Source organism: Parasteatoda tepidariorum, chromosome 6 (assembly GCF_982258835.1).
Source record: "Parasteatoda tepidariorum strain Cologne lab strain chromosome 6, Ptep-v5.0, whole genome shotgun sequence".
Lineage (NCBI taxonomy): Eukaryota > Metazoa > Arthropoda > Arachnida > Araneae > Theridiidae > Parasteatoda > Parasteatoda tepidariorum.
In genome coordinates this window covers 26548139-26567907 of record NC_141760.1, presented here as the reverse complement: position 1 = coordinate 26567907, position 19769 = coordinate 26548139, and the positions used below count along the sequence as shown (strand labels likewise).

General features: G+C 27.0%; 1 protein-coding gene across 2 annotated transcripts in view; it reads left to right on the top strand.

Moving 5' to 3' along the window:
• The window catches only part of Sec24AB (Protein transport protein Sec24AB), a 58853-nt gene extending 45858 nt beyond the window's left edge, over positions 1–12995 (top strand). For both annotated transcript variants that reach the window (XM_043045377.3, XM_043045378.3), the window contains 7 exons: positions 1843–2016; positions 2149–2259; positions 4865–5040; positions 5130–5267; positions 5970–6170; positions 9628–9731; positions 11768–12995. In XM_043045377.3, coding sequence (XP_042901311.1) covers positions 1843–2016; positions 2149–2259; positions 4865–5040; positions 5130–5267; positions 5970–6170; positions 9628–9731; positions 11768–11882 — 1019 coding nt within the window. In that variant the 3' untranslated portion in view covers positions 11883–12995. The remainder of the gene's footprint in view (positions 1–1842; positions 2017–2148; positions 2260–4864; positions 5041–5129; positions 5268–5969; positions 6171–9627; positions 9732–11767) is intronic.
• The last annotated feature ends 6774 nt before the right edge of the window (positions 12996–19769 follow it).

The window sequence follows — 19769 nt, the reverse complement described above, 5'->3', positions numbered from 1 at the left end:
TTCTGGACACTCCTGCGAAACTGACACCTCTAAATACGGACATATTTTTAATTCCCAATGAATCTTCTATCAATAAACCATTGTATACTTTCTCCGCTAAGCGGACAGTCCCATAACCAGACGCAGACAGTCTTCTTTTCCCTGAAATAATATTTTTTATCTCTTCAAACTGGGCACTTTTTTTTTTTAAGTAAGAAAAAAAACCAACCTTTTCCTGCTTTAAATTGCAAGGGGAAAAAATGCAACTTTTCACCATAACTCTAAATATTGTTAAGCTATTTCACTACTAAAGAATCAATATTTCACTTTTCCTTATCTTTGCAAAGAAAGGAGGGAAAATGATACTGTGCATTCCGACAGCAGCATCTTTTTATCTGGATGACACAGATTATGAGACCCCACAAGCTGAAATGACACCTTAATTGCTCTTAATGCTTTTTCTCAACTGAAAATTTCTTTCATTTTCTTATAAATTTGAAGACTGTATTTAACATTGTTGGGATAAAAAAAGATATGAAGCAATTAAGGTGTTCATATAAATGAAACATTTATTCAGACACTTGATAGATGATTATTTGTGAATATAACAACTCCATAGGCATTGATTTCTTTTGTTATCTGTGAATCGTGGGAGGTTTACTTTCAAGGAGGTATTCCTATCAAGTGATGGGTAGGTGTTAGGGGGTGTGAACCTTATAATTGAAACCAACTGACTAAAAGTTCCTGTTTGGTATCATATGACTTACTTGAATATCTGTGTTTATAGGAAAATTATATTAATTTATTTGTAGCTACCCCTAGAATAATGTATTTATATCAAACTTTTTCTTAAATTCTTTTTGTATAGAAAAAAATATTTTTTAAAATTTAAATAATTTTCCTTGTAGATAGTTATTGTAGATTATTTAATTATTTCTATATCATGTTCTAAAAACAATTTACAGTGCTAAACTTTGTATTAAGGGCACCTTTCCTGTAAACAGACATTTTTTTCGGTCCTAAGAGTGCACTTAACCGAGGTTTCACTGTATGCACAAAAAAATTATCAAGACCTTAAAACCCATAGATTAATAATGATACTGGTTTTTTAGTTTTTAGAATGTGCCTTATTTGCAAATCAGTCACTAATTAATATTTGTAATATTAGTTTTGTCAATCAAACTAGAGTTTCTGTGGTGAATTTCGCTCTTTAATTCTTTCATATTAGTATTATTAGTATAATTTTTTTTATAGTTATTTAATTAAATCTTTGTTATCTACTTGCTTTCTATTGATCCAAGATAAATTAAAAAAATTTCAAATTCTAATATCTGACCTATTGATTATCCGATCACTTCTTTTGCAAATTTAAGATTTGATTATTTTCAACTGTAATGCCACCTATAAGTGTTTTGCAATATAATTTAATTAGAAAAATAAGACATAATTGAAAGATTTACAATAAAATTTGTTATGCCACAAGTTGCAAAACATCAGGTAAATAAAATAAAATCATGAAATAGTTGAGTTTTTATTTTTTCCTGAGTGTTTGTGGCCACCCTGTTTCATTATTAGTATGGCCAAAATTATTATGAAATTCATAATTTGAAGTTATTATATTAGTTACTTATTTGTCAATTTCAATCATCTTTTTAATAGGTTAGTCCCAATTTGTAAAATTAAACAATTATGAAATAAATTTATTTAATTTTAGAAACTGCATTATTTTAATTTCTTTTTCAATTCTAAATGAACTAATGTTTATAGCCTACATTTTATTTATCTTTTTAAGAAAAAAAAAATTATTTAAAAGAAGACAAAAAATGTGTGAGACATTTTAGCATTATCATTCTTCTTTTACAGGTTTAGCTATTCACACTTTCCATGGTAATTTCTTTGTAAGATCAACAGATCTCTTGTCTCTGCCAAATGTTAATCCTGATTCAGGGTATGGTATGCAAATCGCCATTGAAGAGAATTTAAATGAATACAATACAGTTTGTTTTCAAGCTGCAGTTCTTTACACATCTAGTAAAGGTAAACTATTATTTTAATATTAACAGCTTGATTTTTATGATTTATGTTATTTTTCTCTCCTGTTAAAAATGAGCGTAGTAAATCCAGCATAAAATTACATTTATTTTATTACACTTATTATTCTTTGAGTAGGTGAAAGGAGAATTAGAGTTCATACTTTGTGTTTACCTGTGGTTTCGCTGCTTCATGATGTATTGGGAGGAGCTGATCAAGAAACCGTTATTGGCTTAGTATCCAAAATGGGTAGGTAAAAATACTATACTGTGTTTAATTTTTAGCAATGTGTTTTATATTTGGTAATTTATTAGTTATCGATAAAATAAAATTGCTTTGAGTGAAATTGTGCTTTTTTAGTAAAAGAGATGGTTGCTGTATTTTATTGAAAACTACATAACTTTTAGTGTGTTTTTTCCTTTCTGCAGTTAATTTGAACTATCACCTAACCGTATCATTGTAATACTAAAGTAGGGTCAATTTGAACACAGGTGGATATTTTTTAATTTTCTTTCTTAATTATAGGATATATGCTATAATTTTCTATAATAAAGGTCTTATATAATTTCACCCAATTAGTAAATTTTCTTCTGTTTAATTTTCTTTTGGTTAAAACTACTCAAATAACCGCTTTCAGCAAAACAAAGTAAATGTGTTGGTGCCTTTGATCAAAATTTGACTCTTTCTTTTCAGGAGTGTACAAATGTAAAAAGTTATTTTATAAATATTTTACTTCATGTCTTATTTTGTGTTTCGATTGACAGAAAGATAAGCAGCTGTTGAAAAGCGTGGCAATTATTTTCGTCCTAAATGTTATTTTTTTGTAATATTTAGAATTTAAGTTTTAGTGCAGATTTAGATTTTTGAAAGATTATGAAAAGTACACCTTGCTCTATCTGATTAATGATCACTGCCAGTATTATACCAATAATTCATCTTTTGATTAGTTTTCTGGAATTACATTATAAATGTCTATTAAGTTAATCTTTTGCATTTAAATTGTATTTTGTGCTCATAATTATTTTACATCGAGTGTAGTATTTATTATACTTAGAACTTAAAATTATCTGTTTCCAAGTTAATTATTCTTATAATTATTAAAATTATTTTAACTTATATTATTATGTTATCCTTATATTATTCTATAATAGGTAAATGTCATGGTTTTAACTATTTTTTAAAAGAAAATCAAGGAAAGTCATGGTCGAAAAGGGTATTACCCCCCCCCCCCATTTTAAAATGGAATTTACACCCACCCACCCAATTTCATGGTGTTCTGAATATCTGAATTTGTAACAAAATCCCCATTCACAGTCATATTTGATTAAATATGAAATGTTTTTATCATGTTCTTTAAAAATTATGTTCTTTCAAAAAATGAAAGAAAAAACATAATTTCTAGAGCAAATTATCATTTAAACTTCTGCAATTTCAGAATTTTTTTTATTTTTTATTTTTTTTATTTTATCAATTTAAAATTCTAACTGAAGCAAGCTAGTCATTAATGAATTTTTTAATTCCGAAATGAGAAAAGAAAAATCAGGAGTATTTCTTCCTTTTCGATAAACAAGAAAAGTATCTTTAGAATATAATTCTGAAGAAAAAAAAGAAAGCATTATTTGCTTCTGTATTTGTTCAGCTATTTTATAGCTTTAACTCTTTTCATTACTCTTGTTTTTTAAATTTAAAATCTATAAATATGAAGATGCAGTGTTTAACAGTTTTGGTTATACATATAATTTCGATTAATATTATTAAAATGCTTTTTTAAATTTATTGCTGTGTTTTTTTTTTTTTGTGGAGAAAATAGTAGCGTCGTTAAGTCATGAAAAATTCTTGGAATTAGTCATGAAAAGTCATGAATTTGAAAACCTAAAATGTGGCAGATACCCTGTAAAGATTTTAAATAGTCTAATTGTTTCATTTAAAGTACTTTAATGTTATAATGATTTGTAAGGTTGAAGTAACTTAATAAGTCATTAAGTTAACCTGATGATAAATTAACCTGAGAAGTGACTTAATAAAGATTTCAAATAGTCCACTTGTTCTATTTAAAGTTAAGTGCACGGACGTTATGTTAATACATGTTACACAAATTTTGGTTTAGGAAAGAAAATTGCTAATTTCTCTACTATAATCTATGTTATATATGTGTTTTACTCTCCTTAAGGGTTTTTCTTTAGGAAAACGGTTATAATACAATAAATTTAATTTTGTTTTGCTGTATCCAAATAAATCCAATTTTGGAAAATTTTTTAAATATTCTTATACTTCAGAATAGACCTAAAAATTTAAATTTTTAGTTAGTAACCACTTTTTTTGTCAAACCTAAAGAGTCTGTGGCTGATATCGATAGGTCTTTTTCATTTAATCACCACATTTTTCAAACTTATTCTTTTTGTTTGTATAAAATTAAATTGTTTCCAATATGAATTTTTTTTAAAAATATATGTCTATAAAAAGATACTTCAGCAATAGAACTAATATAACTGCTACAAAATGTTCATATTGGCTTTAAAGAACTTATTTAAAAATATTTGGGATGGAAAAATAAATGTAATGTATACATTACAACTTTAAAATATGTGAATCGTTGAGGAATTTTCCACCACTAATTGATGGATTTTGAGGGATCAAAGTTTTAAATGGAAGCATTACACATTTTACTGAAAATTCTGTTATTCAGAGTATCTTTCTGTACTTTAATAATTAAGCGATTTTTTAAAAAAAGGTGGGAGAATGTGACTGGTTGTTTATTTAATTTAAATTGCCACCTTTTTTTGTTGACTCACTACGTGGTGAGTGATTATTTTCAGGCCTACTTCTGAATATTTATAAGTTCAATTTCTTTTAGCTGTTGATCGAAGCGTTACTGCGTCTCTTACTGATGCTAGAGATGCTCTTATCAATGTCTGTTTGGATGTATTAGGAGTTTTTAAGTCAACCATGTCAGGAAATGTAGCAGGTGCTCTTATGTCACCATTTTCAACTCGTTTGATACCTATGTTCATTTTAGCTTTATTGAAACATGTGAGTACATTCTTTTTATTTTTAAATTATTATTACAGTGTACAAAGTATTGCCTTTCTTTTCAGTATTTAAATATGTAATTTTTTCAGGTGGCCTTTAGGACTGGTGTTAGCACTAAATTAGATGAAAGAGTTTATGCTATGGATCGTATGAAAACTTTACCCTTAGTTTATTTAATGAAATACATTTATCCTACTTTATATCCTGTACACGCTTTAGATGATAAGGTATGTTGATTTTTATGAAATAAACTTTTTTAGAGCTATTTTCAGTCTTAATTTCTTTTCAATAAATTTTTAATAAATCTTAACCTTGCACTTTAGCTTCAAGAAGTAAAATTTTAGTTGCATGCCTAATACTAATTTTAGGGTTTAATTTCATCACTAAATCAGTTTTTCTCTTTCTTTTCAGCCTAAGTTTTCTATTGCAAAACTATTATTTCTTGAGGAAGTTTGCTATTATTTAAGTTATAAAATCGTTGGTTTTCAGCAGGAAAGTTCGACAAAAAACTGTTTCTAGTTATAAAAAACTAGTTTTTACAAAATGAACTTAATCATTTTTGGTCACCTTTTTATTATCTTATAAGTAAAAAAATATGTCAAGTATCTATGTGCTATTTTTTGCAATAGATTCATTAATGTTTAGAAATCATTAATGCTTATATTATGTATTTAGCAAAATATGTTACGTTAGTTAAAATGTTTTTTCTTTAGTAATAGAATCTCACTTTTTTAAATATTGAAGTTAATTTATCTTTTATTACATAATAAAATATGTTAGCCTAAGTATTTTAACACGTTTAGTGCTATTCTAATTTTTAATGTTTGTATTAAGAATTTGGTTCCTTTTTATATTTATTATATAACTATAGTGTATTATCTCAATTATATATCAGTAAAAAGGCTTTTTTTTTTTTTTTTTAAATTTAGAATGCTATTCACCAAGATGATGATGCCATAATTCCACAACCCCCTATTCTGCAATTATCTAGTGAAAAAATTGATCGTCATGGAGCTTACATACTTGACACATTAGATGTCTTATATTTATATATTGGTCGAGCAATCAATGACCAGTTTTGCACTTCTGTGCTTAATGTATCTAACTTTAGTGCCATTCCAGAAGATATGGTAAGTAGAATGTTAAGATATTGCTCACTTTACAAACTAACTATTTGTAACTCAAAATGTATCTTCATCAAGGCTGGAAAAGCCTCAGAAACTTTACATACCTTGCTAGGCATGTGTATTTATACAATATAAGTCTCAATAATGCCTTTGAGAGACATCTTTTTGAATGCATGTAAACAAAAACTTTTTAATGTACTTAATATTAATTTATTGAAAACATGACATTGTAACAAGATAAAGTTTACATCTATATCAGAACTTTTATCATTTTTTAGAACTATATCAGAAACTCTTTTTTATAACAAAATAAAAGATATGAATATTAAATAGGAACAAAAACAGTTCTAACAAACTGGAGTAGGAATGTTTTAAACAAACTTTACATTTAAAAAAGTGAGTTCTGATATTTGTAAATATTATTGAAGATTTGAAACAGATGTAAAGAGGATGTACTCTCATAACTAAAATTGGTAAAATTTATGTCTTATTAAACATAATTTTTTTTTATTCCCCTTTAGCAATTTTTTTTTTGTTGGAGCATGTAAGGTCAAATAGTTAAAAAAAAAAAAAAAAAATGCTTTTGCGTGACCTAGGCATGTTGGGCTGCATTGGTTTTGAGCCTGGCATTAGTTTGTAGGTTGTTTAAAATTTAAATAAATTTCTTTTCCTATTTTTTTTTTTAAAACGAAAATTATTTGAAATATATTTTTTACTGAATCATTTTCTCAACAATGGGGGAAAAAGCTTATTTAAATAGTATTTAAATTTGAATAACCTTTTTAATAAGTATTCATAATTATTTTAAGCAATTTTGTAAGTTGTTTAAAATGTAAAAGCAAGTTTATTTTTATTTTATAATGAAAATGAGGAAGTTAATTTTTTTATAATTCTTTTATTAAAATTGTAAAAGCTTATTTATATCTTATTAAATCATTGAGTTTGTCTATATTTGATCCTGAAGGGGCAACAATCTTTAACAAAAGTGGTAATATATTTGCTAGTTAATAACTGCGGAAAATTTTGAAACAGAATATTTTGTTAGCCATTAAATTAATAAGGCAAGGAATTGTAAAATTAAACTGTCATTCATTAGAGGCTATATTAAACACATAGAAATCGTGATTTAAATTTTTTTAATTATGGAAAAAGAAAAGCTAAGTTAAAATATAATAATTATTTAATAACTGTTATCCATATCTAAAGTCTCAGTATTTAAATAAAAATTTCATATTGGACAACTAAATTGAATCTAAATTTACTAAATTGATTTATAATTATCTAAAATGAATTCAAAATATGACCCAAAATCTATCTATATTTCTCTTACACGGCGACAAAAAAGCCTCATTATAACTCTCCAAATGGCAATGCGAGAAAATCGACCAATGATTGCGATAAAAATGTCACATGCCAAATCTAGCTGAGGTGGCTCAATATATAGATCTTTTAAAAACGGAAAATGAAATAACCAGAGAGAGCATTCTCACCAAATGTGATCTTTTCCGAAATTCACCCTATCAGCTTCGGCAATCTCATACTATTAAGCTAGGCAGAAGTGAGTAGTCTCTGTCGATAGATCTCTATTCTAGTATTTTGTCGAAAGCGCTTTTTTTCACGAATTTATATATTACGAATTTAAGCCTAACAATGATAGCTCCAAGTCCAGAAACTTATAATTGTGCGTTTAAGGAAGTTCTTAATCTTTAATAGTAATTATTTTTTTGTTATTAACAAAGCCCTTAATCTTTCTCAGTATTTGTTCGTATTTAGTATTTATTGCAAATTAATGTTTAGTTTCTGCAAATGTTTCTTTTGTATGTGAAAGTTCTAAGACTTATACTTATATAGACTTAATTATAGCCAAAATTTTAACCTTTTTAAAGAGACATCAGTTTTAGAAATTTTATCTTCAGATTTTATACTATAGCACATTTCTAATAGGTTTAATGAGTTACATGTCATTTATTTGAATTCAAATTTATTTCTATGACTTAGTATTTACTAAAAAGATGTAATTTAAAAGAAAAAAAAAGTTGTTTTATGGATTTGAATGATTGTTTTGAATTCTTAGAATTTTGTGCATTTGCAATGTACCTAAGTTAGTAGCGAGCCAAGCAAACCATATAAGATTGCGGAGCAATTTTCGGGGGTTGGCGAGCGTTAGCGAGAAGGGGGCACAACCCACTAGTAACTGTATATTTTTCTACAAAAAATAAAAACAATTTTTTTTTAATAATGATGCTAATTCATTTCAATGAAAAGCTTAATTACTATAAAAATGTGTTAAATTCGCTTAAAAAGTTCTAGAGCTATGGCTAAATCCACGAAAAGTGAGATTAATATTAAGGGGTCGAAACTTTGAATCACTCTCCTGATCAAACTATTTAGACCATATTTCCCATATTGCGGCCACCTCCTATATTTTGGTAGTCCGAAATCCGAATCTGTCAAAAAAAGGTACTATTATTTCGAGAAAGTACGTTTTTGTGTAGGATTTCACAATTTAAAATATCGTCAGCACTTATTAATTAGCATATTTTAGGGCACTTTCTTGAGCTATTAAGATAGAGTCCTGGAATGTGAAGATTCGATCACTAGATCAAAAGATATTCAGGGTGGGCTCTTTTTTTTTGGCCCACTGAACATTGTAAGCAGTTTTTGTATCCAGGAAATCAAAATGTTAAAACCACACCATTGCTGAATCCCATCTATCCTCGTCTGGCAAAATAAAATAACTTGTTTTTCATCCTGGATTGCTTTCAATGTTTGATTGCCCACTTGGGGTGATTCTTAAAAAGTTTGTCAATTGTTGTACATTATTACAATCTTGTTTGAATTGAATTTAAACTTATTATATTCTTTGCCAAAAGGTTTAGTTCGTATGTAAGAAAGCTAAATGTAATTTAATTAAGAATATTTCTCAGGTTAAGTTACTTTCATGTTGCTTGTCGTCTAGTTTGTCAATTATAGTTTGTCAATTGTTGTACATTATTACAATCTTGTTTGAATTGAATTTAAACTTATTATATTCTTTGCCAAAAGGTTTAGTTCGTATGTAAGAAAGCTAAATGTAATTTAATTAAGAATATTTCTCAGGTTAAGTTACTTTCATGTTGCTTGTCGTCTAGTGCTGCTCACGTAAGGGGAATACAGTGGATTACAAAGTTGGATTGATAACCTGTAGTTTTTGTTTAAATATTTTGCAATTAAAATAAATTATAGAAAATACAAATATGTTCAGTAAAAATTTATAAAAAATTGTCTTTTTGTCGCCTGAAAGTTTCTGGATAAAAAAAAAGCAGGGTGAAAGATTTTTTTAAACATTTTTCTTTTTGAAATATTTTTTCCAGAAAAATTTCTTTTCCCTTATCACTAGGCATATGCAGGCATTTAAAGTTTGTTACTGCTGATAATTGTTATTTTTAGGTCATTAAATTTGTGTTTGTGTGATTTCTAGATATCTTTACCAGAGTTACCAACTCCAGAATCTGAAAGAATGAGAAATTTCATTATGTGGCTTCAGGATCAGAGACCATTTCATAGTCCTATCAAAATAATCAGGTATGAGATTGTTTAATTATAAAAACGTTTACTATTTTGAACAGTGTTTTGTAAATGAGGTTTTTTTATAATTAAAAGATTAAGAAGAAACAGATGTATTGTAAAAGTTACATGTAAGTTTTTTGTCGACTCAACTTGAAAAAATTTTAATAAGATTTTATGTCCTCTAAATGTATGAGTTGAACATTTGAAAAATTGTTAAATAAATTACTACTATTTTATCAGCTTCACAAAAGTACTTTTTTTTTCTTTTCTCTTATCATAAATTATTTATCAATTTAGTGGTTAAATGAAGCTTTGACATGAGTCTGTAATTTCTTATTTAAATTGAAATAATGTTCATATAAATTCAAAAGTTTTTATCGTATACCTATGTGATTTACTATTGTGTTGTGAAACTTATGTAAATTGTTTTGCTTGTTAAAAAAAAAATAAAAAATCTGTTAGATTATATGACAATTTTAATTACAAGAGGGCATAGTGTGAAATCTTAAAATTTTTATAATATTTTCTCATTTTTTTCATATAATTTATTCTTTTATTTTCCAAGATCTTTTACTATTGTCCTCAAAATGTTACAATATGTGGGCAGTAAGGCAACGTTATCCTTTATAAGTTTGAACGCTTTCAATTTTGTAAGAAATAATGCACTTGTCAGATGTTTTTTATAGTTTTGTTGCAACATTTACATTTCTTTTGATGAACTTTTCAATCATAATTTCGTATGATTGTAGCGGAATTTCATTCATGCTTCTTTTAAAAATGGATTGTTAACAAAAAATTTAAAGATGCAGGGCTGATTGTGCTCCGGAAAAAATCGGGATTTCCGGATTTTTCGTTAACAGTGATCCGGAAGTTTCCGGAGATCGAAGGTCCAGACGTTTCAAAAAATCATTGATCACAGAAGTTTCCGGAAATCAAATTTTCAAAGTTGGAACTTAAAAACACAGTTTATTTTATTTGTTTGTAAGGGAGAGCCAGAGGGATACTTTATAAGCTTATTTTCATAATTAATATTCATTTTTTATCAGTAAATAGTTGTTATAATCATTAACTCAAAAAAGAAAGACATATTTGTAAATTTTAATTACTTCTCCAGGTTATCATAAGTATGTGTAAATGATATAGGTATGTGAAAATTTTTAAATATATTTTAAGTAAACTAAGAAATATTGAGAAAAAGGTAAAATTTTCTAATTTTTCAATTTAAACTGGGTTTTTTTTTAAACCCAGGAAATTTTCCGGAATTTTGACTTGGGCTCACAATTACCCCTGAAGATGTTAAAAAAACTGTGTTGAGAAATGACCTAGAGAAGATCAAGGCTCTGCCCTGGCCTGTTGAGCCAATGATGAGGAAGTTGCACAATCTAAGTGACCCAACCTTGTCTTGAAACTTACTGTAGATTACATGATTATGGCATTGAAGTGTAATGAACAAATGATGCATGCATCCTGAAATCCACAACAAATAGTGACAAATTAAATTTAAAGTGTTTTCAATACAGTACATCGATACATTCACACTGGTGGTTCTGCCTGTAGAAGATAGTAATTTTTTATCTTTCCAAATGGTCATGCACATAGAAAACCCCATTTCATTTTGTTCCTACAAATGGTCTTGCATACATAAAAAAAGCCTCTGGTTTTTTTTTTGCACTGCTACACCCATCTAGAATTAACTTGGGAGGAAGGAAAATAAACATTCAAAACAGTTATCTTATTTGAAGGTGTGGGCCACAGTTTTATTAAAAATAAATGAGTAAATAAAATAGTATGAACATTTGGAAGCAGTAAAAATTGAAATGTTAAAACTGCCAATAGATTAACTAAATAATTTTTGTAATTTAAATGTTATCTATTACATATTATCTCTGTGGCTCAAGCTGTTATTAAATTAAAAAAGAAAACTTGAGCTGTTTCATTAAATGTGTTTTGTTTAAAATTTAATTTAGCTGTCCTTTTTGGGACACTCTATTATGCATGCTCATGCTATATATGTATACATAATAAATTAATTTTTATTTCTTTCATTTCAGGGAAGACAGTAAAGAAAGGTACTTATTCTTGCAATACATGCTTGATGATAGGACAGAATCATTATTTTCCTATTATGAGTTCCTTCAGCATATAAGACAGCAAATATCCAAGTGATGAAATATGTTTGCATTGTGCCTGTGTTTTCGATTATCTAAGAGCTCTTTTGAAAAGATAATTATTACAAATTCTGTGAATAATCGTGAAAGAAGATGGAGGCAGCCATTTTTTCAAATGTTATATCTGTTTTATGCAATCTCTGTGGTCCAAGAGTGGCGGTGTGTTGCTCTATCAAAGTTTATGTTGCACTAGTAAAAGTGTACATAAAAGGCTGTCAGTAACAAAAAAAAGAGTGCTCAATACCGTAGTGCAAAAGCAAAGCAGGTCTCTGCAAAAACAGATTGTGTTTCAGATTATTTTATACTTTTTTTGTCTTGTTGAACATTTTTAATGTATGTTGATTATAGTTTAATGAACAGTTTTTATTAAGAGCTAATATCTCTTAAAACTGTGATTGAATGATAGTTTTATCTTTATTTTTTAAAAAAAATTGCATATATGTTAATTGCAATTCCACACTCCTCATTTTTTCCTTGAAAATATTTAATAGCTTGAAGCTGAAAATTTTTTTTTTTTAGCTGCAAAAGGAGTGTTTTGTATATCAGTGGTGAAAAATGGATAGAATGTTTTAGATATTGTATATAAGAATACATATGTAAATTAAATTATTGATGAAATTTTTATCTAATTTATAAACTTTTTTTTCAAAAATTCACATTTGAGAGGTCGCAATTAGCAAAGAGTGATGTTACAATCTAAAAAATTGTTCTACAAATTGTCTGTGATTGTACTTCTGGATGTTTTGAATTGAGGTGAAATGAAAATCTTGGTTATGATTTCAAAACCTATTTCTATGCAAGCAAAGAGCAAAACTGAACTTTGATATTTACTTACAAACATAGTCCCCATTTAAGCTATTGGAACCACTTATTAAGAATACTTATTGTTACTTTATAAAAAATCTGTTTCATCTGTGAACATTGTTCTGTATAAAAATTTAAAAGTGCTACTTGACAGTTGTAAACTATTATTGTAGTTGTTTATCTGTTCTGGTTTGTTCTTTGAAGAATGTCTTTTTGCACCAAAGGGAGAAAAATAAAGTTGCCTTGTGTTTAATTTTAAACAAATTGTTACGTAATTATTAAAATAAAAGGTGATGGTCTCACTGAATCACTTTTCTCTGCTTGAGTTACTAGTTTATTATCACCCCAGCTGCTACAGATATGCATTTTTCCCCCTGCAGTGAATACAGATTCTACAATTTTAAAGAGCCCTAGTGATCTGTCTTTCTTTTATATTTGTTTCAAAACAGTAGGACCTTGATTATTTAAAATAAATTGGGGTTTTTATTAAAAATTTTAAACTAGTCTTGAGTCTTTTTATGTTAATATAATAAAAATTTTAAACAAGACAATTAATTAATAAAATAGAAGGTGATGGTCTTGCTGAATCACTCTTCTCTGCTTGAGTTGCTAGTTTTTTATCACCCCAGCTGCTAGAGATTATCTTTTTTTTCTGCAGTTAATACAGATTCCACACTTTTAAAGTGTCCTATTAATCTGTCTTTCTTTTATTATGTTTGTTTCAAAACAGTAGGAGCTTGATTATCCAAAATTAATTTGGATTTTTATTAAAAATTTTAAACTAGTCTTGAGTCTTTTCATGTTAATATAATAAAAATTTTAAATTTAAGTTAATTTGAATTTCGGTTCAAAATTTTTACAGTAACAAAATCCAATATTTTTCTAAAATTGAGATAAAATATTTATATGTCCAATGTGGCAATTTAGATTAGTGGTTCAAAAAAAATTTTCTGCTATGGAATCCTAAATTATAAATTTTCTTTTAGTAGAACTGCAATGTTCAATAAAAAATTTATTAAAAACGAGCAATTAACTAAACAAATTAAAAGCAATACTAATTACTTTGAAAATGTTTAATGTAAAGAATGAAAATTTTTAATGTTTTCTCTGTAATAATCTTAAAATTAAATTACTTTTCTTTAAAGTTTTCTGTGAAGTTTTTTTAAACGAAAGTGTTAGTAAATGTTGGAGAATTGTTATCAGGGAATCATATTTATTTTTTGTCAAATTTAGTTTTAGTTTGAATTTAAAAGTTCTATATGTCATTACGGTACCAATGTCATGACGGTACCAATGTCATTATTTTTTTTTTATCAAGACATGTCCTTTTCAAAATTCATTTTTTTTTTTTAAAAAAATGCTATTTCTTTTTTTAGTTTGTAAAAAATAATCAAAATATTAATTAATGGTTTATTGATTACAATATAATTGTTTGTTTCAAATCTCATTTCTGGTATAAAAAAAAGTCTCAATCTTCGAAACACCTATGACTCTTCCAAGAAACACTTTTTCTGAGATTTTATATTACACTTTCACAAAATTGAATCCGGAACAATATATACCTATGCAAATTATTTTATGTCTTAATCATTAAAACACATTATTTTTCTTCATACATTTTTAAATTTAGGCATATAATTTTAAGTGCTCAGTTGAATGTGTGACTGAAAGGATAATACAATGATATATATATATAGTTGCTTGAATTCAGAATTTTTTAAAGGGATAATCATTTTTTGACTTTAATTATTTTAAAATTATGAATTAACAATTCTAATATATTTGATTTTATTATGAAGTTTTTTTAAAATTAGCTGTCAAAACTTCTCACACATATGTATATTATCGTCATTCTCTGCTGTATGCTGTTTTCCAAAGATTAAAATTTTGCCACTCCCACATTTTAATTTGATTCCAACCTGTTTAAAATGTCCCTCGAGTCAGAAATTTACAAAGCAACCCTCAATCACTCAAGTTGGAGCACTTATTGTATAATTAATAACTGGTTTTTTAATAATCCAACAGGTTTTACAAGAGAACCACAATAAATAATTTATATCAAATCAAATTTTTTTCTTTCTAAAAGTGGATTTTACTACCAAATGAATATCTTTGACTTTTTACAGCAAAGTTCTGTTAAATACATTGTTTTTCAATTGAAGGAATATTGTATTCTCACATTAGTTTTTTGCAACATCATTCTGGAATTCAAGGAAATTTTTGCTTCAATAAAATCTTTAAAATGTTTTCAGCAAAGATTTACTCTTCCTGACCGACTGATGGAGAAAGAAGTGCTTCCTATAACTAGTATGCATACAATATGTAAAGCGAGAAACTTATATTGTGATCATGTTTCTGCTATCTTGGGCTGCTAGAGTCAGTCTTGTTTCATGTATGATAATCTGGTGTGTGAAGAGATAATTGTTTGATCACTTATATCCAATTACCAGGGCTGATTGTGCTCCAGAAAAAATCCGGTTTTCCGGGTTTTTCATTAACAGTGGTCCGGAAGTTTCCGGAGATCGAAGATCCAGACGTTTCAAAAAATCATTGATCACAGAAGTTTCCGGAAATCAAATTTTCAAAGGTGGAACTCAAAAACGCAGTTTATTTTATTTGTTTGTAAGGGAGAGCCAGAGAGATACTTTATAAGCTTATATTCATGATTAATATTAATTTTTTATCAGTAAATAGTTGTTATCATATACTCTCAACAGAAAGACATATTAGTAAATTTTAATTACTTCTCCAGGTCATCATAGGTATGTGTAAATGGTATAAGTATGTGTAAAATTTTAAATATATTTTTATTAAACTAAAAAATAATGAGAAAAAGGAAAAAAAACCTTGTTTATATTTTTTTCAATTTAAACTGTTTTTTTAAACTCAGGAAATTTTCCGGAATTTTGACTTGGACTCACAATCACCCCTGAATTACGATCATGTATTGGAGGGGTTGAAAAAGTCTAAAACTTGTGGTTTGTAAAGAAAGAAACATAAATTTGGTATAAAATGTCTCTTTTTTGATGATTCAAGGGAGTGACCTCAAATGTAAGTGCAGACAAATACAGTGCAATAAATAAGTGCAGACAATGTTTTAAGTTATGAAATCAGACAAAACTTGCTTTCTCTGCAACGGATTTAGATTACCTACTTCCGAAGTATAGAGTATAGCCGCAAACTGGATTCATGTTGGTCAGGATAGCGACCCGAAGTTTAGACCCCTTAATGTTAATTTTACTTTTTGCCTTATCTTGAACTTTTGAAGCGAATTGAAATTTTTTTTAAGCTCAATTATTAAATTCATTTGACAAAAAATAATTCCATGCAAAAAAAAATTTTGTAAATATTTATTATTTTATTTATAGTAAAACAATTTTGAATTGTAAGACATGCAATTTTTTACATCATTTGTAAGTATTTAATTTTACAAAGCAAAATACAAAATCAGTTGAATAGTTCCTGAGAATTTTAAAAAATCAAATTCTGACTAATTTTAGAAAAATTTTTTATTTAAAACTCGACAACAACAAGAGTAACAAGATGTTATTTAAAAATTCTTTAAATTCAAATTAAGCTTGCAACAATAGTATTTTTTAGCATAAACCAACTATAAAAATTTCTTTGTTAAACCTGATATCTTGTTAAATCAGGGCTAACAATAAACGAATTCATATGTATGCTCTTGAATCAAATTGTAAAAAATTTTACAATTGGCAGTCGAAATTTAATTTTTTTGGAAAAAAATATGGAATCTTGCCGGTTAAAATTTAAATTTTTCACCTAAATTCTAATTTCACAATTTTGCTCTGTGAAACCTATACTATTTAGATGTGTTGATAACCTAGATTCAAAACCTGCTAATTGCTATTTATACAAATACAGGAAATGGGAAGAGCAATTTCAAACTGCATAAAAAGACACATTAGTTAAGAATTTTTCTTTTTTAAAAAATAAAATGTCTAAATATTAAACATTAAAATTAGTGTAAGGAACTCTTGTTAAAACTGAAGAGAATCTTGCTTCTTTTTCTCCTTCTAAAACATGTTGTAATTGATTTTCAAATTTTACTATCTCTGACAGTCTTTGTGGATTAAGCTATGAAATGTTTCTAAAAGTGATTTTTTCCTTCTGTAATTGCAATGAAACTTTTAAGCACAGAATTGAACAGATTAGATTTTTACTGAAATTCAAACCACTAACTCCATACTATTTTCGCTTAGAGAACTTCCAAGAATGTCAGATTTTGAAAATGCTGTGCACTTCTTTGTAAACTAATGTCTGTTGCAGTCTAGTTTTGCACCTAAAATGTGGTTAACTCTTACACAGGTGTGGAAAGCAGCTTATTTTGATGTTTAATTAGCAAACCTTCTAGTTTTAGCTGTTAAGTCAGGTTTTTTTTCTTTAAATTTGCTTTATAACTGGTGTTGAACCGCTGACTCAATTCCAAGCTTATGACTATCAGTCTTCATCTCCGTAGCCTTGTTAATTTGAACCTAACCCAGAAGATAAGGGCACACCTGGATCAAGTGTTGTGGCAAACTAGTCTTGGAGATCTTGTAGAGAAGTATCCTGCATTGGTGAATATATAAGGTCGGTTTGTCGTTAACTTAACCATGTCACAAAATAAAAAATAAAGTGTTTCTTATAGGGAAATAATTTATGAAATGAAAATTATGCAATATATATTATGAAAATTTAAAGCTTATTATGAAACTTAAAGTTTTAGCTTTAATATTCCAGAAGAATACACTGAGACCTATATCATAAATTTTTCTTGTGGTAGTAATTTTTTAATTAATAAACTACATGAATTATTATAAATTTTATTTTTAAAAAAAACTGATTCAAGTTTGAATTTCCTATGGTTACAATCAATTCTCATTTGTGTCGCTGAAATGTGATGAAAATTTTAATAACTTGACTGTACAGTTATGACACAAATTTGTACTGCAGAGAATTATTTTCTTGGCATAAATCAACAAATTTAAGTTTTGTATTTTTTTTTAAATTAATTTTTTTAAAGAAATAATTTTTACTTTGACTTTAATAAAAAAAGCTTTTAATATATTTTAGAATCATATTTCTATTTTTAATTAGCTAGGTAAAATCTACAAGAGATTACTTTAGGATTTTTTCAATTAAAAAATTATGATACAAAAGTGTTACTTTTGACTCCAAACATAATTTTCTTTTTACATCAACTTATTTGCTATCATGCTTCTTAATAAGTTTATTAAGAAATGTGATGGCAAAACTCATTCTTTAAAACAATTTGCAATCCAAAATATTTTACATATTGTAGTTGAATTTAATCCAGGTTTCACACTCCTCAATTGGAAAAATTCGGCAAAATTTGGAAAACTCCGAGGATTTAAAAAAAAAAGCTCTCTAAAAGTTTTGCTTAAAATTTGAAAAAATGTTTAATACATGCGTGGAAAAATATTTTCCTGCAAGCGTTTTTTTTATATCTTTTTAATGAAAATTTTTACTAAAAAGGTCGCAACTTTTGATTTAAACCTATAAAAACGTTCTCTTCTCACAAAATTTGTAAAAATATATATTTACTGTAGCTCAAATATGCGAGTAAAAATATATATTGCTCAAATAATTTTTTATGTTGCAATTATTACTTTAGTGCAGATTGTGATTAATATTTTAAACTAAAGGTAATAGTTTTTAATTTTTTCTCTATTTAGTGGTTAGTGAGAAAGTCTTCTGTAGGGAATTATTTATAATTCAAGAGGTGTGTTAGTAAATGGATATGTCATGCTTTTCTATGATATAAAGCTGCAAGATATTAGGAGCGATAGTGGTTTTGCATTTTAACTCTCAATTTTTCAAACCTTATTTCGAGTTTTTTTTTTTTTAATCTTAAAATCATATCTTTATATGTTCTTAATTTATATGCTACATATAATATTTTTTAATATTAGAATCTAGAAAATATGGGGCTTTTTTTTTCTTTCCAGAAGAGATTGTACCTAGTTATAAAATTTTTTTTTAATTCTTATCATTTTTGTTAAATTCGATAGTTTTTAATGATATAAATAAATTAATGTTTGTATTCTATCCGTACACAGCAATGAAGCAAGTCATATTTACAAAACTTTTTAAAATATTACCCAGGAATTGTTTTTCAGAACAATGATTAATCTGGAAAGATCAATTGAAAGTGTGGGAGAATTAATACTTTGAACCGTTTAAGGAAATGACATAGATTGATGGCAATTGTAACTTAAACTAAAATTTATTCAAGATTTTATTTTTCCCCTTTCTTTATTCAATTCAGAATAAGTAGTTAATGGTGTTTTAAAATTTATACTTCTTTTTCCGTGCCAAAGAGTGATAAATGAGAATTTTTTTGAAATCTAAAACTGCTAAAACATAATTTTCTAAAAACTAGAGATGTTATATATATATAATAAATATTTAAACTTAACCACCTATGTTTTATTCTAAATTTATTTTTCTCACTTTTAAATAAACTTCTTATTTCAATATACAAGTATATATGGGTGATTCTCACGAAACATGAAATTCACTGTCCTTTGCTCCAAAATCTAATACTATAATACTAAAAGAACTTTTTTTTTAAAAAAAATTAATAAATAACATTGCTGTTAGCATTTTAAAATGACTTTGCACTAGCATTGACTGTTTTGTATACTTAAAAAATTTAATTGAATGTCAAAATGTCATTTTCCTGGCACGTCCCAGACAATATTTCCAATAATAACTAGCTTCAAAACTTGGAATACATTTTTCAAAATCTAATTTTTTTTATCTTATCCTATGTAAGTATTTCTGGAATATACGCAGAGGGTATTGTTTACTAAAACTTCGTTTAAAAGAAATTTTTCTGTCAATAATTTGTTTGTCCCATGAAAATCATTTTCCTGGCTACTTTTATTTAGTGATTTATAACCAAAATAGATAGCGCCAGGAATCAATATCTTATGTTAATAGATTGATTAGATACCCTCCTATCTGAACATGTCTTGTTGCATGAATAAATAACCAATTTTCAGGATCAAAATCTATTTCAAAAATTTTTTCAAGGAGAGTAGGTATTTATGCT